The sequence below is a fragment of the Erithacus rubecula genome, assembly GCF_903797595.1.
Source record: "Erithacus rubecula genome assembly, chromosome: 13".
NCBI classification, from domain to species: Eukaryota; Metazoa; Chordata; class Aves; order Passeriformes; family Muscicapidae; genus Erithacus; species Erithacus rubecula.
The window spans coordinates 147,419-173,482 of record NC_136665.1 but is presented as its reverse complement, the minus strand read 5'-3'; the positions used below and the strand labels follow the sequence as shown (position 1 = coordinate 173,482).

At 43.2% G+C, this 26,064-nt stretch overlaps 2 protein-coding genes across 3 annotated transcripts in view; both read right to left on the bottom strand.

Annotated features, from left to right (window-relative positions):
• FGD3 (FYVE, RhoGEF and PH domain containing 3) overlaps positions 1-1,110 on the bottom strand; it is a 94,749-nt gene extending 93,639 nt beyond the window's left edge. The window contains exon 1 of the mRNA XM_079317509.1: positions 652-1,110. Within this exon, the coding sequence (XP_079173635.1) occupies positions 652-787 (136 nt within the window). The 5' untranslated portion in view covers positions 788-1,110. The remainder of the gene's footprint in view (positions 1-651) is intronic.
• A 14,700-nt stretch (positions 1,111-15,810) lies between these two features.
• The window catches only part of BICD2 (BICD cargo adaptor 2), a 58,658-nt gene continuing 48,404 nt past the window's right edge, over positions 15,811-26,064 (bottom strand). The window contains exons 7-8 of one of the 2 annotated variants that reach the window (XM_079316998.1): positions 20,985-21,195; positions 15,811-17,880 (exon numbers count right to left, since the gene is read on the bottom strand). In XM_079316998.1, the coding sequence (XP_079173124.1) occupies positions 17,875-17,880; positions 20,985-21,195 (217 nt within the window). In that variant the 3' untranslated portion in view covers positions 15,811-17,874. Of the gene's footprint in view, positions 17,881-20,763; positions 21,196-26,064 lie in introns of those variants that run through there. The other variant, XM_079316999.1, reaches the window with a different exon arrangement.

Below are 26,064 nucleotides of genomic sequence, written 5' to 3'. Positions count from 1 at the left end.
CTGCATTTACTCTAACATGGATTCCCGGGCCATTGTGAGCCGCACAGGGACGCCAGGTTCAGGCGGCATGTGCGGGAGCAGCTCGGGGTGAGCCCGCAGCCAGCGCCGCTGCGGGTTCAGCCTGAGGAGGGCGGGCCGGCCCCGCGGGCGATGGGTTTGCATCAGAACCACGCCAGCCGCTCGCGGGGGCAGGGAACGAAGAGAAAAAAAAATCAGTTAAAGAAAGAAATTTAGTTGATCGCGCCCCTCAGTCCGTGCGGGCTGCTCCGCTGCGCCCCCCGCTTCCCCCGGTGGAGCGGCCCGACCCCCGGGCTCCCCGCTGAGGGCGCGGGCGGAGCGGGGCCCTGGCCCCAGCAGAGCTGGCGGGACCGCGCGGGGCAGCGCCCGCCCGCCTGCCGCCCGGCAAGCAAACGGCAGAGCAAGGGAGGAAGGCGGCGGCGGGGGCTCCGCACACCTGGAGCGGGGCCGGCCAGGGGAACCAGCCTCGCCGCCCCCGCCGCAGAGGCCCCGCGGCCCGCCGGGACTCCCGCGCTGCCTCGCTCCCGGCCCGGCTCCCCGCGGTCGCCGCAGCCTCCACCGAGGGCTCAGCGGGCCGGCGCGGGGCTCTCTCGGAATCGCGGCTAGGGCGCGGGGGGCTGGGCGTAGCCTTACCCTCCGGCTCCATCTGCTTCTGCCGCCGCGCTCCGGCGCTCCCCGAGCCTCTACGCGCTGAACTGGGCCGGGCGGTTACAAAGGAGGCCGCCGGGCGAGGGGGGTGGGTTTCCTCTCCCTCCCACTGCAGCTGCATCGCGCCATAAGGCGCCGCCAGCGGGACGCGGCGCCCCTGAAGGCGACGGAGGCGGGATGTGCCCCCGCCCTGGCCCGGCCCAGGCGGCAGTGGGACACGACGGAGAGGCCGGCCCGGCTGCCGGGGGACCAGGTGCTGCTCTAAGCGTAGTGAAAGGGAGCACCCGCCGGGGCTGGCCCCTCCCCAGGGCCGGGAGCGGGGGCCAAGGGGAAGGGGAGAACACCCTCCGCTGCCTCCTTCCCGCCCAACCCTGGGGAAGCAGCGCTTGCGGCTTGCGTAGACCCCGGGCAGCTGTACGAGGAGCTCCCGCTGAGCCAGGCAAGTCTTAGGCTAACCGCTGGCATCCCACTCCCCCGGAGTGAGCCGGTGGGCTCCAGGATGCGGCTGTAGGGAGCAAGGGGCGCCCAAGCTCATCACCATTCGTATGCCATAGGGAAGGCTTTTATGGGTCCCTTCGAACCGAAGACGAATCGAGGGCGAAGCTCAAAATCACGTGTTAAGCAATAGAAAGGGAAACATAAAGGCTACAGACTACACCGGCTGCTGCCCATGGAGCCAAAAGCTTCTCCGTGCAACTGCTGGGGGCGGCTGTGGGACACATGCTGAGGCCCAGGAGAGATCCCGGGCTGTGCTTGGCTTCTCTAACTGACCTGTTCTTCCATGTACGTGTCAAAGAGCAATTCAGATATGAATTTTGTCAGAGGGGACCAAACCCTCCCCGCCTCATCCCACCTCTCAGAACTATTCCAAGAAACAAGAGATTCTTAAATAGTCAGACCTGAAGGGCCAGCTGACTCACTGCTCTGCCTGGACAAGGGAGTAGGACGCTGTAGGTTGGAGGGATTGCAGCTGAGCTGGACGGTGATGCTCTCTTTTGTAGCCCTTGTGAAATGCTCCTTCCACAGAGGTAACTGTGGTGAGAGGTGACTCTTCGGGTGAGGCAAATTTTTAAAGGAAAGCTTTCTGAGATTTAAGATCCCAACTTCTCATCACAAGGAGTAAATAATACAGAGAAAAACGGAAGTACCTATCAAGCAATCTATATCTGAAAGCACAAAGACATGTAAAATGGTCTTCACAAAGGCATTTACCTTAGGGAAAAAACAGCAAAACACGAAAGTGATAAGTTATCTGTACTGGGCTTTAGTCTATTTTTTATTACCCAGTAGTTCATCATTGCTCTTTACCTTCCCTCTGAAATACCCCATGTTGATGCAGGCATTAGTGTGGAAATATACTGTGGAGTACTTCAGCAGTGTGGTGGAATGGAAACGCATTTATGTCATTACATTACCCCAGTTAATTTCTGTGGACTAATCATTTGAGAATAAAAGAAGTTGCTGTTCATGTATTCATCGATCAATTCCATTAATAGGGTCTAGATAAACCACAGTAAGAAAGCAGATTTCATCAGTGATGAACCAATCTGGATTTCTTGTCACTTTGAAAATCCAACCTGTTACTTTCAAAATCCTACCTCTTTCTTAAAGCATTAATATACATACACAAATTTAATATGCAATTAATGATTTCAGGCATTTATTGCTGTAAAAGTGCATATGGCTGTCTTAGATTAGTCCTGTCCTTTAGGACAATGAGGTGGTTCTTCTCTACAGCATTTTCACTGGAACAGATTCAAGCTCACCAGTTATTGCTGCATGGTTATCAGATATAATGGAGATTCAGCAGCAGAAACAAACTTACAAATTGTTGGAAATTTCCCAGATTCTTTGCTTTCATGAAAGCAAGGTGCATGCTATAAAGTGTGAAGCTGAGACAAGCTTTATTTTAAGCATTTAAACTTGTTAAATATAATACCAGAACACCAAATAACCAGTGTCCCTTAAAATTACCCACTTATTTCCTGTTCAATTCTTTCCCATCCTAGCCAGCATTTTGGTCTGGTTTGGTTTTTAGGTTGTTTTTTTTTCCTAGAGAATTGGACCATTTTTCATTTTAGGCACTCAGTATCAACAGTCTGGGCATCTGCAGCTGTCGTTATACGCGATATGGCCGCGGAGAATAACGACAATGACTCCTCCAGCTAGCAGCAAAGAGAAGCAACTTTATTGTGAAGGCGAACCACTTTTATAGTGTGGATCGCTGAAGAAGAGAGGAACGGCCGTCCATTGGATAGTAGAAGAAAACAGAACGTTCTCACGGATCGTGAGAACTGTTTTTCCTTACTTTCTGAAAAACAGCAGGTGCTTAATCTTGTTATGAATTCCTTCCTGTTTTTCCCGAGGTTTATCACCTTGGTAGATCCAGGGAGGAACAGGCAAACTGCAGCAGACCCGAGAGAAATTCTCCTTAGCATGAGAAAGGAGAAAAAGGCCTCAGGCCCTTGCAATTTTCAGCCTGTGGCTTCAATGAAGCCCACAAGTCCCCCTTTTAGTTTTAAAAGAAAAAAAGGAGGTGTTTGCTGTCCTCCTTAGGATCCTTGTCGGAGGGGAGCAAACACATCCCTGGAGATCCGTGGATGCTTGAAGCATCCAGGGAAACCTTCGCACCTGATGCTTCCCAGCAACTTACTTCTAATACAATAGGAAAGAAACCCGCCACCATTCGCCAGACCCGTGATTTCCAATATAAAATTTATCTAACAATGTCCAAAGACTGAAAACAGTTCCAAAGAAACAAAAGAGTTCATCCTCTGCTTGTAGAGGGACCATCTGGCTGGCGGTCGGCCTGTTGGTCAGCATCCAAAGGCTGTGCCTCGGCTGCATTCTGTCTCTGATATCGCAGGTCAGGGCGGACACATCTCGCAGGCAGCCAGCGTACCCCGGTATCTGTTGAGTCGCAAGCATACCCACGGCCCCAAACGATGAGTTCATGCGGGCCTTCCCACTTGTTCGTGGTCAAGTTCCGTATGAACACCTTCGCTCGGGGCAAGCGTATCTCATCTGCAGCCTGTAAAGAAGTAAAGTGATTCACAATAACAGGATTATTGGAATCTTGTGGCACAGTGAGGTGATTGATGGTATATAAAGCTTTTCCTAGTCGGCTGTGTGGTGTTTCACCAGCCATTCCCCTTTTTTGTTTTTCTGTATAACAAAAACTGGGGAATTCCAGGGACTACTAGAGGGTTCTATGTGTCCCTGCTGCAATTGTTCCTTTACTAATTCTCGAAGGGCTATTAATCTCTGTTTTGGCAAGGACCACTGATTTTGCCATACGGGGGTATTAGACAACCACCGTAGGGGTATCATAGGATAGTTCTTGCCCTTCACTTCAGTGACCCTAATTAAAAATTTGCTTCCATGCGCACCCCCCAGGCTGCCAACACATCTCGTCCCCAGAGGTTGATAGGGGCTGCAGTGATGTATGGTCGGACCGTGGCTGTCTGCCCTTCCATATTTCTGATCAACACAGGCCTCTGACTCACAAAGGTCTGTGTTGTGCCCCCCAAGCCTGCAATGGCCTGACCCAGAGGGGCCACAGGCCATGTGGGAGGCCAGGCAGAGAGTGAGATCACTGTTACATCCGCCCCAGTGTCCAGCAAACCTCTGAGTTGAGTCTGAGACGGGTTGGCACCTGAGAGAGTCAGAGTACACATCATTTGTGGTCGCTGATCCGAGACATTCATTGTCCAGAAAACCTGTGGTGGTCCTGTGGATCCAAAGCAACCGTCTTTGCGATTTCGCTGATCAACCCTGAGAACAGATGAATAGAAAGGCACCAATTGGGCAATTCGAGTTCCCTTTGGGATAGTGACAGGAGGAGAAGGCGTAGAAACCATGGCATAGATTTGACCTGTGAAATCAGCATCAATGACCCCGGGGTGGATAAAGATTCCCTGGAGGGTGGCACTGGACCGCCCTATGAGCAGGGCACTCAGGCCTTTGCCCAAAGGTCCAGTGGCATCCAGAGGGATCCTGTGTACACCAGTCGAGTCTAAAATGACTGTGGCTGCGGTGTATACATCCACTCCGGCTGACCCCCGGGTGCTGGCTGAGTGCTGGCTGAGGAAGCCTGGGGTACTGTTTTTATCTGAGCGCTGTACCCCCAAGCGCTCCCCTGCCCGTTTCCCTGGCCAGGAGGAGGGTTTTTTGATCTGCATTGGTTTGCATAGTGTCCTGGCTTTTTGCACTTGGCACACAAAAAGGTAGGCATTTTAGCCTGTTGCTGTTTTTGCTTCTTGCCTTTAGGTTTTCCCTGCTTATAATATCCACCTCCTGACATCTTTTGATGCTGCCACATGGCAGCTGCCAGGGCAGAGATCTGATGATCTATAGTCCCCACTTTTGAACATGCCTGTATCATGTCAGTTAGTGAGGGATCTCCTGGTAGAGACTGTATAATTTTTGCACAGTCAGCATTGGCATTATCTTTGGCTAGCTGTTTACACAACATCTGCCTGAGAGCATCATCTTCGACCTGTTTCTCTAGGGCTGCAGCCACCTTTTCTACAAATTGTAGGAATGGTTCGTTAGGACCCTGAGTAATCTTCACATATTTTGTTTTAGGAGCTGCAGCTTCTATTGTTTTTATAATTGCTGCGAACCCTATTTTTTGGCATTGCTCAAGAATGGGAGGGGGCCAAGATGCTTGGAGGTCAGGGTTAGAGAAACGAAACGTACCCATCAAAACCTCTCGGCCTATTGCATACCTAGGGTCATCCTGGGGCAGCCCCATATTGTCTGCAGCAGCCCTATCAGCCATTTGCGCCCAGGTGTCCTCAAACACTCTGAACTGCACTGGCTGAAATAGCACCTGTGCTATATGCCTTATATCATAAGGTGCTAACAGGTCTGTATTTAATACTCTAAGAATCTGCATGACCTGGGTGGAACCGAGTCCAAAGCGTGCTACCTTATCTTGTATATCTTGGACAACACGCCAAGCAATTGGGTCATGCCGGTCGAGTTGACCTTGCGCCCCTTTGAAGACGGGAAAAGCCTGAGCCCCTTCCGTCCCCCGGGTGTCCCCATCACTGCTTTGCGACAGGTCATCCCCGGGGGCCGGGTAGGGCCCCGCGGGGTCACCCTGGACGCTTCCCTCCATCTGGAAAACTCCTTTTCTTGGCATTCCCACCTTCTCTAAGAGGTCCCAATCCCCGTTTTGCAATGCCCGCAACCTGACAGCCTCCCAAGTTACGCGGGGGTTTCTGCCGCGATTGCTGGCCGAAGGGACACCACGCCTCCGGCGGGGATGTGAAGGGACACCACGCCTCCGGCGGGGGTGTTGTGGTTCGTCGGCGTCTGTGGCGCTGGAGTGGGATGACGAAGGCGGCGACTCCTGCCCCACGGAGGATGTCGCGGCGGTCTCCGATCCCGTTGAGACAGGGCCGGCCGCGGAGGCAGGAGCGGCGACCTTGTTTGGGGCCCGCGCGGCAGGACACGCCCCTAGAGACGAGGAGGATCCCGGCGGCGTCCCGGGAGGGTTGGTGGGGGGACCCGAAGCTTCCGGGATCGTGGGCCGTGACGTCAAGCGTCGCGCAGGGGGTAGCGATAGCCCCGCCCCTGCGGCCGGCTGCCCCTGCCGTCTTTGGTCTGGGGGGGGGCCCGCCGGCAGCCAGGGACCCATTCTCGCTGCCGGGCCATTCGCGGTGCGCCGCGGTTCATCGGGGGTGGTGACATAGGGCAAAAACGCCTCCCAGATGGCCGTCGCGATCGCGAACGTGACTTGCTCCACTACCTCCAGTGTAATAGCTGGCATTTGCACTGTCTCTGCCGTTACCGCCCTCCGGGGAAAGGACGCCGCGCTATCTTGGGGTGCGAGCGGGGGGGGCTGTCCTGACTTCGGGGGGTTCTCGGAGCAGTCATCGGACTCGCCCTCGCTCCGTTCAAATCTCGCCTCATCCTCCACAAAACTCTGATGAATAGTCCCCCAGGTAGTAAGCAGCGGGCACACTGAAACATCTCCTTTATGGAGAGCTGCACACAACAGATTCCCCAGCTCTTTCCAAACGTCCATTGAAAAAACTTCTCCTTCCTCCTCTGAAAAACCGCGCTCCTTTGCCCAAGCTAGCAAGGCAATCAAATCTTTATCTGGGATTTGGGTGTCTAAGTCCTCTAGAACATCCCTCCATAATGAGATAATAATCTCCTCTTGTTTGGATAGATTGTTCCCCATTTTAGAATTTTTCGCCTAGCCGCTAGTTTGGAGGAGGGAGGAAGGGGGGAACACAGTACCTTCTCTCCGCGGAAAGAGGAGCGGTCGCTAGGGCGCTCGCAGTCCGGGGTTGCTCCGCTCCGCGGGGCTGCGGGGCTCCGCGGTCCCAGTTCGCGCTGTCCTGGCGAAAGACGGTCTCGGCTCCCGTGAAGGACGATCTCGGTGGAACCTCCAATTGTCGCTATTCGCGGTACGGCCGCGGAGAATAACGACAATGACTCCTCCAGCTAGCAGCAAAGAGAAGCAACTTTATTGTGAAGGCGAACCACTTTTATAGTGTGGATCGCTGAAGAAGAGAGGAACGGCCGTCCATTGGATAGTAGAAGAAAACAGAACGTTCTCACGGATCGTGAGAACTGTTTTTCCTTACTTTCTGAAAAACAGCAGGTGCTTAATCTTGTTATGAATTCCTTCCTGTTTTTCCCGAGGTTTATCACCTTGGGAAGATCCAGGGAGGAACAGGCAAACTGCAGCAGACCCGAGAGAAATTCTCCTTAGCATGAGAAAGGAGAAAAAGGCCTCAGGCCCTTGCAATTTTCAGCCTGTGGCTTCAATGAAGCCCACATGCAGCATTTAATTTGTGTGTCTGACCAGAATCAGTTAAGTTATTCTGAAGTGACTTAACAATTTAAACAAGTTTTGACCAGCAAAATTGTAATAGAAAGCCAGTGTCAGTTTCTTTATATCTGAGAAATAAGCGATGTCTCCAGCAAAGGTAAATCCTGTGGAGTCAGACAGAAGTTCCAGCAGAGAAGCAACAAATAAAAGAACGGATCTTCTTTGCAGCTCCACTAGGGATTGGATCGAATAAAAGCTAAGAAAAGGTGGTTTGACACTATCAGCAAAAGAGCAAAACAGTACAGATTTGGGAAGACAAAAGAAATTGCTGGGACACCCCTGAATAATGGAACTTTCTTCCCACCAGAATTGAGAGGCATGCAATCCTTTAAAACTGTGAGGAACAAAATGATCTTGGGATCATTTACAGCACAGTTTGTGACTCTTAAATAAAAGCATGGGATGTCACCTTTCAATGAGTTGCAGGCAGTATATATATATCCAGCTCTGTAAAGCCCTTTTCTTCTAACCTGTCTCAGGTACTGAGATGTCTCCCTTTATGTGTTATGAAGGAAGTCATAATAGAAACAAGTCTGCCTTGTCAATATTTCTGTCATTTCTAGCATTCACAGTGTTAGTCTCAAAGAAGTTGAAGAAGATTAGAAACTGGTTGGAAACCTTCCACAATGAACTGGACCTTGCTAAGCAACTAAAGGTCTTAGTTTCATTAAATCTTAGCTGTGAATTCTACTTCGTGCTCAGTACAATGAACTTCTTTAAGCTTTGAAGCACTGGGCAATGTCCATTAAATATGGTCTTTATCTTGGGCTGGTTTTAATTGTTTTCAATCCCTTGGTATTTAATGCACATGTGTGCAAGGGTAAGAGTCAAGGGCCAATAAACACAGTGTGAGTGGTTAGCAGAGTTCATACAAATACTCTTTCCAAAAATAAAGAAGTTGCCTGTCATATTGCATTAAATTCTATTACAAGATGAGCTCTCTCAATGCAAAGTAATTCTCCATCATGGTAGGCTTTGCAGTTCAATGAGGATTACCACTAAATGTCCAGGAAAGATAGATTTAACAAGGGTAAGAATAACCTCTTCTAGATTTAATGAGACATTGGAGACCAAAAAGCCAAGGCTTTGCAAATACATGGACTTTGTCAGACCTGCTTCTCCTGTAGGAGATGCATGCCTTGTTCTGTTATGGATCATGTAATCCTTGGGGTGACTTTCATATGCTTTTGCCATCACATGACACTCTATGGCAAACACAGAGTTCCTTTGTGCACAGAGTTCTTATTTATAAATCTTGGAATTTTGATTGGAGTTTTTTTCTTTCCTGAAAAGACTACTTTTCATGTGAATATGAAGATTTGAAGATTACTGTGACGTCTTTTGAGTATTTGTGCAATCTCATTCTCATTAATTTGAAGCTGGGTCTTTGCACTTGCAGATAAAGAAGAACTGCTTTATTTCTCATTCACAGTGAAATTAAACCAGCAAACGCAATAAAAACAAATTTTATGGCAGCACTGAAACTTATTATGTTGCTTTTAATTTTGAAAAAAAAAGTCAGAAAGAAATGATTGTTTAAAGGTAGTTTTCAAGGGAAAATACTTTTAAGCCAGAACCATATGGTGGAGGGGTGTGGGGGTGGGGGGAAGTTGGTTGGCTTTTTTTTAATGATATCTTAGGCAAAAGCAAGTCTACTCTATATTCACCAACCCCATTTACCACAGCAGCTAAGAATCCAGAGGGAAAAAATCACAGAACAATATACAGAAATAAGGAACATGAAAGTAAACCAGCCCTCCATTTGGGACTCGGGTCCTGTGGCAGCTTTTAAACTCTGGCATGAGATTTTTATAGCAGAGTGGAACAGTATTTTAGCTACACATCATGAAGTAGTTGAACTTAAATATTTACTGGGGCTTGAATATTAATTTTTCTTAGCACTGAGCCATTTCCAATCCTTTCTAATATCTGGTATTCTTTATACACTGACTTAACAGGTTTTTTTCATTTAAATTGATTTAGATCTTTTTAAGGTAACATACCTCAGGGTTGTTCTTTGAGCTCTCTGAAAGCAGAATTAGGTTCATATAACAGGTAATGAATGATCACTGTACCACCTGTTTTCAGAGCCTGATCTTCACAACGGAAAATGTCTTCTATGTCCAAGGAGAGCACAAGAGCCATTCTTCATCTTTTAAGTGCTGTACTGGGGAAAATAGTAATCCTGTTGCCATTGCTCAAAAAACCAAAAAAACCCAAAAAAACCCAATCAAAACCTACAAGGGTGGTGGATCCACTCACTTCTGTCTCTGTAGTATAAAATGATGGTGGATCATTAGGAGACTCATAATATGCTGACCAGAAACACTACACTTGATGTGTGACTGTCCATCCTCACCAGAGAGGATGATGAGGCGATGTTGTTGACCACTAACTAACAGCCAACATGTGTGACAGACAGCAGAATCCTCAGTGTCTGTCAGTGGCTGTCTCTTTGTTTACTGGCTGTTACCAGAATACCAGGGCTGAACTCATGACAGAGCACAGTAGTGTTACAGAAATCTCTGTGCATAGATTAGGTTCTCTTTACTGTGGGTTTGCATTTATATTTTTAGATTAATAAAAGCTATAGGCTTGTCAGATGTGCACATTAATTTGCAGCAGTGGGGGTGAATTCAGTGACCCATAAGATTCTCTCAGTTCCCATGTTCATAATTTATTCTTGTACCACATTATAAAGTAAATGAGGAGCTATAGCTTGTCACCATTCAATTAAACACTTCTAAACAACACTGACTTTTGCATTACCTTCAAAAACAAGATGTGCTTTATCAATTGAACCATACATCAAGGGTGATGTGTTTCACAATCAATGACTTTCAGGAATCCCATTATTCAAAAGGAAAAAGCACAAAGGTACCTAAGTGCTTTTAAAAATGTGCAGGATTAGAGTTAAACCCTTTCAGAAATTAAATTATCTAAAAGGCATTGCAGATTTTCACCAAGATTTTCAGTACCATGAAATGGGTCAAACAGAGGTTGTCAGATTGCTGCTTTGATTAGAAAGCTACTAATACTGGAATCACTGTCAAACAGGAGAGGGAAATGCAGTTTTTTTTTCCTGGGCACCACTAGATTAGAAATTTAGTCCAGAAATGTTGATTTCTAATACCTGCCATAGTGGTCTGGCAGATGTAAGGTATAGCTTTTAAACAGAAAGAGTGAATTCCAGCACCTCATTTTTGTCATACTCGTCACTGTTAATCTGGGTTCAGAAACAAACACTGACTCATTTCGAATCCTGATAAAAGATTTTCTCTCTTTTTTTTTTTGGTCATTCTACAAATACTTAATCAATTATGGAATTACTCCATTACTTAAGGGTGACCCAGCAAATTAGCTGAAGCCCAAATATTTAGTAAAACTTTACTCTGAAAAAGATAAACCCCAAACCAAAATGGTTAGTACAGTATTTCTGTAATCTATTATTAAATTATCTAGAATACAGATGTATGTTTTTTAAAAACAGATTCTCTGTGACTCTTCATGAAACGGCTCAAAGGCTCTCATAAAGTTTCACACCAGCCATCATCAATTGCTCTATGCACAGACCTGGATGGTCTGTGTCTTACTAGGATCTTGGCAATTTCAAGAGTATCATGAGTTACTCCTGTAGCCCTCAGAGCTGCCCTTGCAGCGACATGTGCTACAGCCCAGGGTGGTCACCCCAGTCCTGCACAGCCTGGGCTGGGCTTGGCAGAGTCATAAAGCAGATGTGGAGGGAAAGGTCAACATACAGCTCCTGCCCTGCAATGACATGCCTGATTTCTGTCATAAGAGATCTCATGTCACATCTGTACCCAAGAAAGCAGGTAAGTAAACCTCATTTATTAAAGCACAGTCATTTTGCATTATCTGTCTTCAAGGAGTCAGTGGGCCAACCCTTACACAAAATGTATTGGGTATGAGTGGCTTTTTAGACAAAGCACTTTTATATCTAGATATTTATCCCCTGAACTATATACTAGATTTAGTTTTTACCTTGTGCGGACATTTTGGATATACTTAACAGACAGGAGATGGTAGAGTATCTGTTTGTCTTCATACCTATATTTTCTTAGCTGTCACTATGGATGAACAAAGGCACACTAAGTTGTGTGGCCTTAACTAGCAATCCATTTGTGAGGCTTAAATACTTTTCCACCAGCAGCAACTGTTCCACCATATGATTTCACTCTCAAGTTAAAAAATACAATTGAATATGAACTGCAGATCCATTCTGGTAGAGTACCTTCAAATCTCTGAGAGAAATCAAATATTTCCAGGAGTGCTATTAGCCTTTAATTGTTGATTAAGTAATATAATTATTTACTAATTTTCACATAGCTGGTTGATCTGCTAGTGAGAAATTACACCAATTTCAGCAGGTATGCCACTGGGACTAATTACTGTAGTTTCCCCATCAGTTCTTGATAGCAAAACTCCCTAAACTAATGAAACTAGACATGTATGTGGCATGTATGTGGTCATAATCCATTTCCTAATGAGATTTTTTATTTATTTCAGTAGTTTTAGCTTTAGTTACTCTCTGTACAATAGGATGATGTCTGTTGCATGACCCTTGGCATTGCCCACCTGGTTTCTTACCTTTCACAAAGCCCTCCTGCAAATTGGCAATGCCAGTAGGTGATGAGCTGAAAATGTGCAGAAGTACTCACTTACAGGCAGCCACGTCTCCCAGCCTGGCCACTGGCTGCTGGACTCAGCTGGAATGAAACCTTGGCCATGCTGATTGAAGCAGTGCTCTCAGACTCAGAGTTATGGATGGGCAAAGGGGAAGGTGTAGACCAAACTCTTGCTGATTGCCAACCACTTAAACCTGTGACATAGCACACACTTGAAGACAGCTTTTGCTGCCCCAACCCATTCCTGCTAGGCATTGAAATAAACAAGCAGGGCAAGTTCCATGCACAACAGATCCCACGCAAGCTCAGAATAGATGTGACACACACACAGACAAATGGTGAATACCCAGGAAGTAAACTGTGCTATCACAGCAATCAAAAAAAAAGGAGAAAAATAAAAACTTCTTCACAATTGTGGTTCTATTTATTGCCTGTGACATGACTCAGGGTAATCACTTGTAACACTGGTATCCATTCATAAAACTTCATACTCCTGAGTTGCCAAGCCAGTGACTCACTGAAAGAGCAAGAAATACATCCAAGGTGAGCTGTACAAAACCATGGGTAACCACTGCAAATCTGAACAAAAGGGAGAAGGGCAGGGGTGAAGAGGAGAATTCTTGAGACAGAATTTTTGTGTAAAAAATAGGAAGTGAGGTTTTGTGAAGATACAGATGAAACTACGTCAAGCAATATGAAGAAGTGTATAGTTAAATTAATTGTTTCTTATTCTTTCCTTAAACTTAATAATGGAGAATTTTAATTCCTCAAATAGATGGCTGTTTGAAAAGCAGAAATGATCGATTTCAAAAAAAGATTTTAAAATGCTGTTATTGAGAATGGATCATATAATTGCTAGTGAGAATTTATTTTTAAAAGTTTTGCTCTTTTAACTTTTTTTTCCCCGCTTATGATTGCTTTAAAACCACATACTAAATCATCAGTAATGAAGTTTCTCCTGCCTGTTAAGACTGCTACAATATTTTAGCTTAGGACATTCACAGCCCAAATACTCACCTGCTGACATTTATTTTAAAAGTAACATCAGAGATGTTTCAAATATACAAAATTGTTCAAAATTCTTGCAACATAAAGAGAATCACACAGGTACATGTTTGACCTACACAGATTGTCCTTCTAATGACACTTGATTCAGCCAAAAGCCACAGTATTTGGGGATTCTGCTCTGAAAGTAATTTTCAGCTTAGTTAAATTCTTATTCTCATGGGGCTGGTGAGGTCTGGACGTGCACTAACTCACTTCAGTCTGCCTTAAACTCACCTCATCTACATGTATCTAACTCAAACTTTGCTCAGGTATGTAACTTTCATCTCCAAGTAACACATTACATACATTGTCCTAGTTAGATATCAGTATAGATTTGGTCTAAATTAAAATTTTTCTCAGATTTTCTCCAGCACAATCACAAAAATCAGCTTCCATTACACTGCTCCCATTCAGTGTATTACCTTTGCTTCAGAAGTACTCTAACATCTAGAACCAGATTCAGCTTGTCTCTCACAGGTTTTATGAGTTTTTTAAACAGTTTCTGGACCTAGGGCATTTTACAACCTCTTCACTTGATACCTATCAAACCTGATGGCTTAGTTCACTAGCACCACATCCCAAAGTCACAGGGCTGGGTAAGGTAGGGGGAAGATCAGCTCTCAGGTTACCTTTGAGATACCAGTAAGGATGAGAAAAAACACTCCTTCACTAGCCGTGACAGTTCCTTCTTGGAGAAATTTGCATTCACACTGGAAAGCAGCATCCTCTCCTCCTTTACTGGGAAAGAACAGATGAAGCTATCTTTTGAGTGGTTTGAATATGAGTGATTTTCCCAATAATGACGAATGAATATGTGCTTGAAGCTTTTATAGATAAATATTCAAAATAACTCTCAAAAATAATAATATACTCAGAATAATCACATTGACTAGCTGTTTTGCATGGCTATGAGCTCCCAGAGGTGATCTTTATCTTTTTTAATTGTTTCTTCAAAGTTCTTGGATGCAAAAATACCTTTTCCTGTAGGTCCATCTACCAGATCAGCCTTTAAAAATCCCAAGAATGTGAATATATTTTTGAAACTCTAACTGTAAATATTTGTCTAGCTGAATTTTACTGTGTTATCTAGTGTGTCTCCAAAAAGCACCTCTGTCTGAATTTTCATTGCCTTCATCCCACAAAACCAGGTACTTGGGAACTTCCAGGTATCTGATCCTGAGGCATCTCAGTACATCCAGAAATCTGCCCTGCTCCTTTTATGGGAAACAAGCAACTTGTTTTCAAGCCTCACTTGCAAGGAACAAAAGACCACGGCTGGATTACTGACTGCAGCAAGCAGGAGTGTGATATTTGCTGGCAGATTCCTCTCCCAGAGACTTAACTCCAGCCACATCTGCAGCTGTAATGCTGAACCCACCCTCCATCTCTGCAGGGGCAACATTTCCCCCAGGGCTTAGGGAGCAAATTTTTCTACACAGAAGAGCGTCAAAGAAATGAATGTTTTCATTAATAGCCATTCACTAGAGAAGCTTCTCCTTTGATCATTTTCTAATTTTCTTTCTTACTAAAGCATTCTTGAATCACCCTGTTCTACTGTTTCACATGTCTGCTGTCATGTGCATGCAGATAGATTTACATGTTTCTTCTGTAGATCATCCTGCAGGTGAAGCTCCTGTTAGAGAAAATGCAGAGCTCTACAAGCAGGGCAAGTGTCCCAGCACACACGCTCTGTTAGTTCACTGCATATCCCTGAGCAAGTGTTTTCAATGCCCAAGGAAAAACTGGCATCTTGCGCTCCAGCTGTAAGTTATGTTGTTGGGCTGGTGTCATGCAGTTGACAGCTACCATATAGAGAAACAAACAGCGGAATGGTTCTAATAATTCTACCTGGGGGCACAAGAGTTGTTAAACTACAGTATAAAACCATATTTCATGTTTCTAGGGGAAAATATGAAGTCATTGATCCAGGAACATCTTTGTATTGATGGGGCAAACCTCAGCCTTGCCCTCAGTTTTAGCATTGTGATTCAGGGGCTTTTTGTGAGTTTGTTTGCTAATTCTGCTGGACAAACATCAACTTTATGCATTTTCCCCAAATCCCTGACTGGTTGGAAAAGGCTTTTAAAATCACCTTGCTCCAACCCCCTTCCATGAGCAGGGACATCTCCCACTAGACCAGGGTGCTCTGGGAACACTGCTAGGCCAGGAAATACTTCCAGGGAAGTGTTCAGGGCCAAGCTGGATGGGGCCCTAAGAGTACCTGAGTATTTTGGAGAGTGTACAAGAAATTAAGACGCAATTTCAGGATGATTTGTCAACACTGACACCATAGCCTTAGGCCTAACATTACTTTCCCTGTACCAGTACAAGTGTTTGCAAGGCTATTCAGCTACACACATTAAAACAATCTGATCCAGGCCAAAACTAATCCGTAAATATATCATGGGATAGGACAGTATGGTGCTCCCTGAATGTGAGCACAAATAATTATTTTTTTAATTCTGCAGAAAACTTCATGTGACGTATTCAGTTTCTTTCAGACAAAAATCAGTATTTATTCGGCCCCCAGCTGAAAATCCCTTCAGTAAACTACTTAAACCAGCACCTTCTAAAACCACAAAACCAACAGGCCGAACACACAATTACTTTTTTTTTTTATTGCTCCTGCCAATGTGACTATCTTTACACAGGCACATTGCTTTCCTAGATTAAAAACTATTTTATTAATCTGGAAGCAGTGTTTTGACCTGCACCCCTCCACCTAAGGTTATCCAATTAACATACAGTTATTCTTTTAGTAAGTTTAACATTTTGTTTTCCACATCTGTGTAAAGGTTATTTGGCAAGAATACATGCACAGGACATTAAATGGAGACCAACCCACCGCTAAAAGGTAATGCACATAGAACATAATACAGTACTTAGACATCATTTCAAATAAATACCCACATACAAATGTAGTAATTTTAAATGCAACAATATTTCTTATGAATCAATAGTGTAACAGAAGATGGAAGTGTAAGTCCCCACATCTAGGAATAATAATGTTTTTTCCAGCAAACAGAAATCCTCACTGCACTGCCAATATTAGTTAAATTTGTACTTTTATTGAGAAGTGGGAGGGCTCCTTACCAGCAAGTACCAATTTAATCATCCACACGAGCCTCACCAAACCATTGAGAACCCAGAATGGCTTGTTGATGAGCTTTGCTGTTTCTGTTTGCTGAAATCACAATTAGAGACAACGTGCAAAGGAGATCCCGATGTGCTGCGGCTCACATCTGAACACAGCGCTGTGGCTCCTGCCCCCCGCCACAGACAGCGACATTCCCAACGCATTCCCGGACTGATACCATACATGTGGTCATACACTGCTCATCTCTTCAACATGAGTCCATTTGGTTCCCAAAGTATAGATAGGTTTGTTCAGGTTGTGACTTTGATTCTTTTCCCCTCTATACCCTTGAATTTGCAAGGATGTGCATGATGAAATATCATCGACTAACAGAATTTTTTACAATTCCTTGAATATATAAACTCTATAGTAAGCCTACCATTAAAAATGTGCGAAATGGGAGTTCACTTTGCACTTATTGCTCCACATCTTTAACAAATTCCAAACCAGCCATTCTATTTCTAAGCAACAGGACTTAGCCTATGCTACTCTAAGAGTTTCCCTTCAAATGATCAAAGGCACTACTGGCAATAATGAGTGACAGAAAGGCGCTGACAGATAACACCCTATCACTGACCACTTACAAATTTTTCTTTCTAAATGTACCATAATTTGGCACGATAAAATGAAAAAGTAACAAAACAATTCCAATTTGGAATTTAACTGGTATAGTTGTATAAAATTCTGTTAATCAATAATGCTTCATTTTCCTAAAACCCAGGAATTCTGGAATTTATATGTAATACTACTTATTTAATATCTTTCAAGTGCCTATTACTGTTTTAACCAGAGCAAAGTCAAGTTTTCTTCTTGTTACATTGAACTATTCCTAAGAATAATAATACAATATGAAAAACCCCCAGAATTTGAATACCCTGGATTTCTTAATGAACATAGCAGTTAAAAAATCAGTAATTGAAACATATAAAGCATAACATTTTAATAAAAAAAGATGCTGAAGCACAGCACATAGTTTAGCAGAGCTCCTGCTTTTTGCTGAAACTCTTTTCTAATCACAATCTAGACCCCTCCCCCAAAATCTCTGCCACATGCTGATATATAATTCATAAGCCACAAGTTTCAAATTGGAGAGAGACTATGAGCACAAACCACTGCATTTATATAAACTCTTCTACATAAGGAATTAAAGAAGCTAAAGAAAAATATCCAAAGTGCACAGGTTTAGCAATCAGGTAAAAAATTAGCATCTGCAATGAAGTAAATTCCCCCATCCAACATTTCTAGGAGAGCACAGACTAATATGGTGAGCATTACATTTGAAGTAGGTTTCTTCAGCACTTGTAAGGTTTCTTACTGCAGCAGCACTTATAGGTAAAGCTTGTTTGTTTTATAGCTTCAGGCAGAAAGGGAAGGTTTCAGGTAGTATATAGGAAAAGGTGTTTTCTAAAGTTAGGATCAGGTCAGTGGTTTCCATTCTGTGTGCAATGGGCTACCACTTTGAACCAGAGTCAGGAGGGCTAGCAAATGCTGTTGCACTGTTGGAAAGGCCTTCTCCAGGGACTACTCTACAGCTGAAAAATGGAAAAATAAAATAGCATTAGGAAAAAAAAAATCACCGTTTATTTCTCAATCATCTGAAAACGTAACCCCTTCCATGTGCTGCACAGGCAGGTTAGTTGGCTGAGGGTCTGTTAGCTGGCTGGGGATACAGCAGCCACTCCAGCTTGCAGATGCCTTCCCACTGGGTGAACAAGGCTTTGTGGGCTCAGCCTGGAAGCAACAGCTTTGCAGAAAGGATTCTTACAAGTACTGAATAAAGCTTTGCTCTTCAAGCATACGTTAAAAGCAGTGAGTGTGAAAGAAATGTTTTCAGTGAAGCTTTAGGTTCCCCAGAAACATGCAGGTCAGTATATCATGCAGGCCTATGCAGAGAATCGTTCCGAAGAGCCGGCTTGCAGAGGAAGGTGATGGCTTAAGGAATTTTCCATGCTTTACCCCAACCCATTGAGACCAGTATGAAAGACTTACAGCAAATGAGCATCAAGAAATTGTTAATCCAAAATTAAAAGACTCAGTCTTAAGTATTACCCAAAAATACAAATGGCAGGATGAAGACACTTTACACCATTCCTCAGTCCTTTTTCTGACAGGATAAACCATAATGGTGATAGACTCAAATAGCAGTCAGGTTAGCTCTTAGAGTTTTAGAAATATTTGCAGAAATGACTGAATATGGAAATGATCACTAAGGCTAATTGGGCTAATAGCAAAATTGCTCATACTCAGAAATGAAAGAATGAGCTAAGCCTAAAGCAATAGCCACTGTCTGGTAACACCAGAATTATTACAGAAAATTCCAACTAATTTGAAAAAAAACCATCCTAACAATGCATTCAATTAGTTTCTCTAGTTTACCTTTCTGCCATAAATATTCACTAAAGTACTGTCCCTAGAGACATGGAAGCAGTGAAAACTGTGTTAAAGTTCCCCACTATGGCAGCACAATTGGTATTAAGTGTATTAGAGCAGAGAAAGTTAGCACTCAAAAGTCTGTTTTCACCATGCATTTTTAAATTGTACTTGATGTAAGAATAAGAAGAATAAAGGCCTTTTGAAAGATTGTGCAGCAAAGAGAAAAGCAGGATTGAAAATTACAAAAGACATCTCTTCTAATATATAAATCCTGCTATTTAGCAATATTAAAGCTCAAATTCAGGAGAATTCAGTATTTTCTAGACATATAGGGCCTAGTTTCTAAAACCAGAATTGAAATTTGTTTAAACCCCAAGCAGTCATGTTTTAGAAATGTATTAGAATTGAATCACTTGAGGTTTTTTTTCTTCCTCTCAAGATCAAGAAATGCAATTCTGGCTCTGGGCTGCAGCATTTCCATGGTTCCCAGCTTTGTAGCAAAGTTCCATTTGTTTAAAAATCTCACTGTATTAATTTAGAAGACTTCCCCCCCAATGCCAAAAAATATCTGGGAAGCCGAAATCTCCTATGATTTCTCCTCAGAGGGAACACCAGCCATGCTCTTATTAGCCTCTGTTAGCACTGGGACATCTCCTGCGTGTGCATGGGTAGCACACAGAGCAAGTTGTGAGCATCGACAGGGACAAACTGGCAGGGGAGCGCAACCACAGCACAGGGTTACAAAGGCTTTGGGAACCACACTACCAAGCACTCACGGCAAAGGCTCGCCTTTCTTTTAGTAACACTACAGGCATACAAAAGTATTCGAAAGAGTACAAAATGAACAGGGCTTTACATTAAAACAAAGTCTGAGGCGAGGCACTTCAAACTCCAGGTTAAACAAAGAACTGTGCCTTTCAGTGCTCCACAAATTTTCCACAATTTTAGAAGCAACATTTTCAATCTTTTTCTCTTATGTAGGCACCAATTAGAAAGTACACTTTTATACTATCAAACATATTGTAATTAAGTGGGTAAAAAGGCCCCTTAAAAGTTCAATATCAGACAAAGATTTACTTATTTTTGAAGATGAAAATGTGCACTAAGCTACTTCATAAATCATTATTAGCTGGATGATCTGGATCAATTTCCTGTGCCTCTAATGTAGAGCCCTGTGAAACACATGGCTTGCATATGGAATGCAGTATCTGCCATGTACCTAAAAAAATGATCAGAGCTCTGAAATACTACCTATTTAGCTTAATACTGAGAACTGAGGAAAACTGTTTGTGACCAACAATGCTCAACCATAGTCACATTAACTCTACACATACATACTGTGTGGCTACTTTCCTATAAAAGGTATCTCAGATGGGTTTTTTCCAAAGTGTTCTGCTTGCAAGGAGCAATATAAGATCACACAGATCCTTCCAGGACATAACTTCTTACACAGGAACTGTCTAGCAAGCAGAATCCCAATTCTTAACATTTTAAATTTTGTATCTGATGGAGTTAATATTGCATATTTTTAATATAAATGTGCAAGTTTCTTCTGATTATCCCTCTGAAGAGAGGGACGCAGAGCGCAAATAATGTACCAAGTTTTCTTCTAGCTTTTAAAATCTATAAAAGCTTTAGAACTTTGGTTAGTGGTGATACAACAGCAAGTATTTAACATCCGCTACAACAGGCAAATTAAGTTTGACTCCAGTTTCCAAATGCTCTGCATTCCCAAGACATAGCTCTAATTTTAATCTTTGCTTTTCATTACTTAAGCCACAGTAACAAGGAAGATTCTCTGTTTCTGCCTATGAAAGCATTTATTGAAGTATGCTGCAACCCTGGAGAAAGGGTCATATTTGTGCTATACAAACTACAGTAAGTAACACCAGATATATCCTTTATCAGGCGTACTATTAACACTTACCATAAACAGCAAACCCCAGACATGTTAATCATGGAAAAAGCTAATTGCTTTCCACTATTAACTTGTTAATAGCATCCCCATACTTATGCATTAGTTACAGTTAAGAACACCGTAATAAACCTGTATTACCTGGTTCAATAACATACTAGTACAAGTCAACTTACTGTGACATTAGATAGTGGGGATTTACGCTGACAGCATAAAATAAGATGCAGAATATGTTTTTTGTAGACATGTGACCTAGTCACAATAGATTTTATATTTCTCACTACAAAACACCTGGTTGTTCAGGACAGATCCTTCAGATCTGTCTCCACAGGACCGAATGTGACTTACACTGGGATTAGTGCCCTTGGCTTTGGAGGCAGACTTTGTGCGCACCCTTTTGGACTGCTCGTGGTCCAGTTCCAAATGCTCCAGGCGCTGAGTCAAGGCCAGTTTCTGTTGGATAGCCATCCGAAGCAAGGAGTTCAGAGTTTTCTTCTCATCCTCGGCTGCTGCAAGTTGCCGCTGCATTTCATCCAGCTGTGTGACATATTCATCGCATCTGCAATGAAATACATCAATCTTCAGCAATCCTGGTTCCATTATAAACACCTTCCAATATAAGTCCTTGTGTCCAGCCGATAAAGCAGTGATAGCTTTGCAGCAGCTTACATACACACTCTCAAACAAGAATTTCAACTAAACTTGTAGAAAACCACAACTACTTCTCACTGGGGTTCTTAAAATCCCATACTCAGCACTTCATATTTGTGCCTTTCAAGACGGTGTATAATTAACAGCCTCCTTGGAGGGCACAAGTGTGGAGCTTGATGCAACTGTACTCATGTCTGAATGCCAGTGAGCTGTCCTCCCATAGCAAGGACACCTCATGCAGTCATATTACTTTTGTCTCTGCTTACAGAAATCACTGTGGTTCTAAACCTCAAGTTGGAAAGGATCTGAGGGCAGCAACACGAGCACTGTGAAATGGCCACCTGAACTGTGCCATTTGTTACTTTACACAAAGTCCAAGTAACAAATCGCCACTGGTGACTGAACAACACTATTAAAAACAAGCATCTTTCTGAATTCTACTTTAATCTACTCCAATTATGCTATAAATAGTGGCTGCCTTCTCAATAGCAAGAGGCCTGTATTTAATTGTTCTCACCATCAAAATCAATTTTAAAACCATTAAAGGAACTGAGTAAGTCGGAAGGCTGTGGTAAAGCTGTCTGAATTCCTCAAGGCGTTCCATCTACAGTCATTGTCACTGAACCTAGAAGCTGCTTAACTTGCACCATGAACAAGTTAAAAAATTAAAGTGTACATGTAGGCGCATATTTACTGCACAGAGACAGCATTTATGCATATGGATAGAGAAGTAAACGTTCACAGGTACCAGCTGCAATTTACCATCTGCAAAATACAGCTTCTTCGTAAAAGCAAAAATATCAGCAGTGAAGTTCCTTTAGATTTTGAAATGGAAAAGTCCCTGACTTTATGGGAAATTTATCATTACATAATATAAAGCGGACTGGAAAAAAAACCACCACAAAACAAAACCACATTGATATGCAGATTCATCAGCTGCACTTATACTATCAAGCCTCAAATTCTACTCTCTCTGACTTTAAATAACAGGATTAGGCCTATATTCCTAATTATAATTGTTTGGGAATAGAAATAGAAAAAAGAAAAAAACCAGATTTTTATTTTTGAATACCTACAGAAATTAAACAGTAACTCAGAAATATAAATATAAAACTGAGTGAACTATAACTGCACTGCAGCTTTATGGACCAGGAAGTTTGGGTGAATTTGGGGCCCCCACATACACAGGAATCTGTCCCCTTGCATCTCTGGGCATCCTGCTCTGGAGTTCCTCACAGTCTTTCCCACACTGTGATGCCCAGGAGATAGCAATATGTGAGGGGTCTTTCTTTTAAAAAAAAACAAACCCAGGAACCTTAAACCTGTTGAAACAGCAACACCTGCTCTTCTCAGTGGGGTCAGATGGACCTACACCAACTGCTACACTCCAGTGAGTGGAAGCCAGACTCAGGGGCCAGATCTTGTCCCATTAACCCATTTCAGCTTTAGAGATGAACAGACTGAAACAGCCCTAGGAAGTCTGAAAAGACTAAGATAATCTTGATAGCATAAGAGTCCTCCCCTCTGAAGGAAGGCGTCACCAGGTACAGAAGGAGAATGTGGTCACAAAACTGAACAACTCCCAGCATCCTACAGACCTTGTGCCCTGCTGCTCCAGAGTGTCAGAGGTGTTTTCTTCCCCTGGGGGTGGGAGCAAGAAAAAGGCTTAAAGATTTCTGGGAGGTAAGAGAGGCTGTGGGGTTTAGCGCCAGCTTTCAAATATACTCATGACATCTGAGGTAAAAAGCAAGCTCTGGTTATATCAGAAGTGATCTTTCTGCTTTCTTTTCTGTGCACACCTCAAACGTGATTCCTCCCAAGCTCCACTACTGCAAAACAGGGAGATGTCCAGAATAGCATTACCAATTCCTTGAGGACTGGAATATGATTGCTTCAGCAAAATATGATCTGGCACTGGAGTGACTTGTCCCTGTTCCCCTTGTTTGATGCTCAGTATTATCCTCCCAAAATATTTAGTCAACGCAAAAATACAGGGAGGTTCCCTCCTGTCCTTTTCCAGCTTCTTTCTTGTGAATCAAAACATATCCACGTGTTTGTACAGAACACTAAGTTAATGTAGCCCCAAAACTTTCAGCTCAGTGAAACAGTGTCAAAATTGCTGTTGTCTTGATTTGACATGCAGCAGAGGAATGTTTTTCCAGGCCAGCCAAAGCATGGGGGGGAGGGGCGCAGATCTCTTTACCCTCACTCCAGATGGAACAAAAAGAGATAAGGAAGAGAAAACAAAACCATTGCAGTAAAGCAGAGCAGGGACTGCCCACACCATCTTACTTGTGTTCTGGTATCACTCCTGCCTCTTGACCAAGCAGAGCCAGAGTTGCCAAAATCAATGGCTGACTGGTGATACAGATGCCTGGCATAGTCTAGAAAGCAGTGAAGTCCTTCCCATGTGAGCCAAGCTGTAATTAACGCCAGGATTTTGACTCCAAAAGATTATTGTAGCAAGTTATTATCTCACAGAGCTTCCTGTTAGCACAAAAGTTTACAGCATCAACTGACTGTCCTTAGGAATTACAAGGTATTCACTATTTCAAATACCTAAAGTGGTTGCTTGTTTTTTGGTTTTCCATTGAGCTCTATTCAGGGAGCTTTTCCTTTCTTCCCCACAAACAGGAAGTGTTGTCAGTAGTATATATGCAGCTGCAGCTTTTAACTGTACCTGAGTGACTGTTTTCTCCTACAGAAGAGATGACTGGGGAGAGGCAGAAGTGTTAGCTACTCTGTTTATGTGCCATCCTGCATCCTGAACCTGCTTTCCTGATTCTTTAATCCAAAAGGAATCATACAGCCTCAAGCTCAAAACTTGTCCTGGAGCAAGCATGGCTGTCCTGGGTCAAGGAACATCACGCTGTACAAAGCACAGCAATCAATTCCTGGAACAAAGGGGTGAAAAGTTTCCTAGAAGTGGCTGTAGATGTTGATCACACAGGTGGAGTGGGATCTGCCCCGCTTTCCTCCTTCATGCACCTCACTGACTCTCAATTTAATTTTCTCAAAAAACCCCAAATCAAAACCCAGCAATGTTGCCTCCCTACCATCTAGGATAACACAGGCTCTCAACCTGCTTTAGCTGGCAGCAGCAGCTACAGCAGCATATCTTTGTGTTCTATGATTTTTTACTGCTTTGTTTGATAGTACAATAAAGGCTCCTTCCCTTTTACAATTCCATTTGGCATGTGCTAGGCTACTTCCCAGCTATATATTCAATAAAATCAGAATAGAATATATCTTTCTTTTAAAAACATCTTTGAAAGAAAATAATTTAACTTTCATGCTTTCAGGAGGAATATGAAATTAGTATAAGCCTGTTGTAATTTCCCATATTTACAGCTTTAAGTAGAGTGAACACAAGGCTTTAAGGCTGCCCATTTTCTTACTACTGGTAATTAAGAGCAATAAAAAAAGTTTAAGGAAACATCAACTAGATTATTAAAAACAACACCAGCTATATACAAATACAGAGAAAATAAATGTCCTGAGTGTTAATTATAATGATGAGAAATAAAAACTAAATCTTCTGAAACTCTGAAGCCAAATCATTGAAAAACATAACTTGGCATTTTCCAAAGCTGCACACCACTACTTCCCACAAACATTGGTTTGGCCTTAGTTTTACAGACCAGTTTACGTAAAGGTCGGTATGTAATAGTTTTAATACCATTTATAGGTAAATTCACTAGTGAATCAAGCTCCGTTCCAGAAAATGAAAAAAGTGATGTAACCAAATGCGCCTGGGCATACCTGTACTTTTTCTCTCTTTCCTGCAATCAATGAGTACCATGTGACAACTTCCAAGGAAACAACAAAAGTGACTCAACAGTGACTGAAGGAAGCATTAGAGAGAAGCATCTACCTATACCTTCAGAGATTAAACTGTCAACCCACTAAGGAAATTCAAATATGCAGGATTAAAATCACAATTTCTCATCTTTATTAAAAACTGAGAAATGTATTAGCAGAATCACAGTTAGAATTAGATGTAAATGAGCACTGACTGCATTCAGCTGTAAGACATCAGCCACCTGCTGTTTCTAACTCTATATTAGAAATTAACACTAAAAACAGATTTTTAACACCTTCCCCCAGCTTTTCCCTACTCCAGGATCTAATTCCAATCTCTTCAGCTCTCTCCACCCCATACCACCCAAGCTATGCATGTGCTTTGCTTCTTACAACATACAAGCATTGACACTTTCTATGATATGTCAAACCAAACCAGGACTTGTCAATCTAAAACATCATGGAGACAAGTAATTGTGGCTGCAGTAATCTCCCATATTTTAAAGTAACTCACTTTCCACTTTGATTAAAACCAAAACGGCAGACAAACTGCCAAAAAAAGAGATGGCACAGCACACTGTGAGGACCTCTCTGCACTACCAGTATTTTACAGGAATACATCCTGTGGTTCACTCTCCTTAGAGCAGTGTTCAAGCAGAGCACCAGGAACATGGGAAGGTTGTGTGAAAAAAGACACTCCAACACATCCCTGGAAGAAGATTGCTACAACCCAGATCCAGGGCATATCTACAGGAGGCACCTTCACCAAGGTTGAATTTCAACATATGCAGCATTACATTTTAGCTCTCAGACAGACAGTCTAGAGCAAGCACCTCAGTGCTATAAATGTGAGTGTGTGCACAATGTCATCTACGGGGATAGCATGCCTGTTGGATAGTGAAATGCCTTTGTCCTGCCTGTCCTAACAAACTCCTTGCTTTCACACAGATATTGGCAGTTGTCTTGGCTTGCAAAG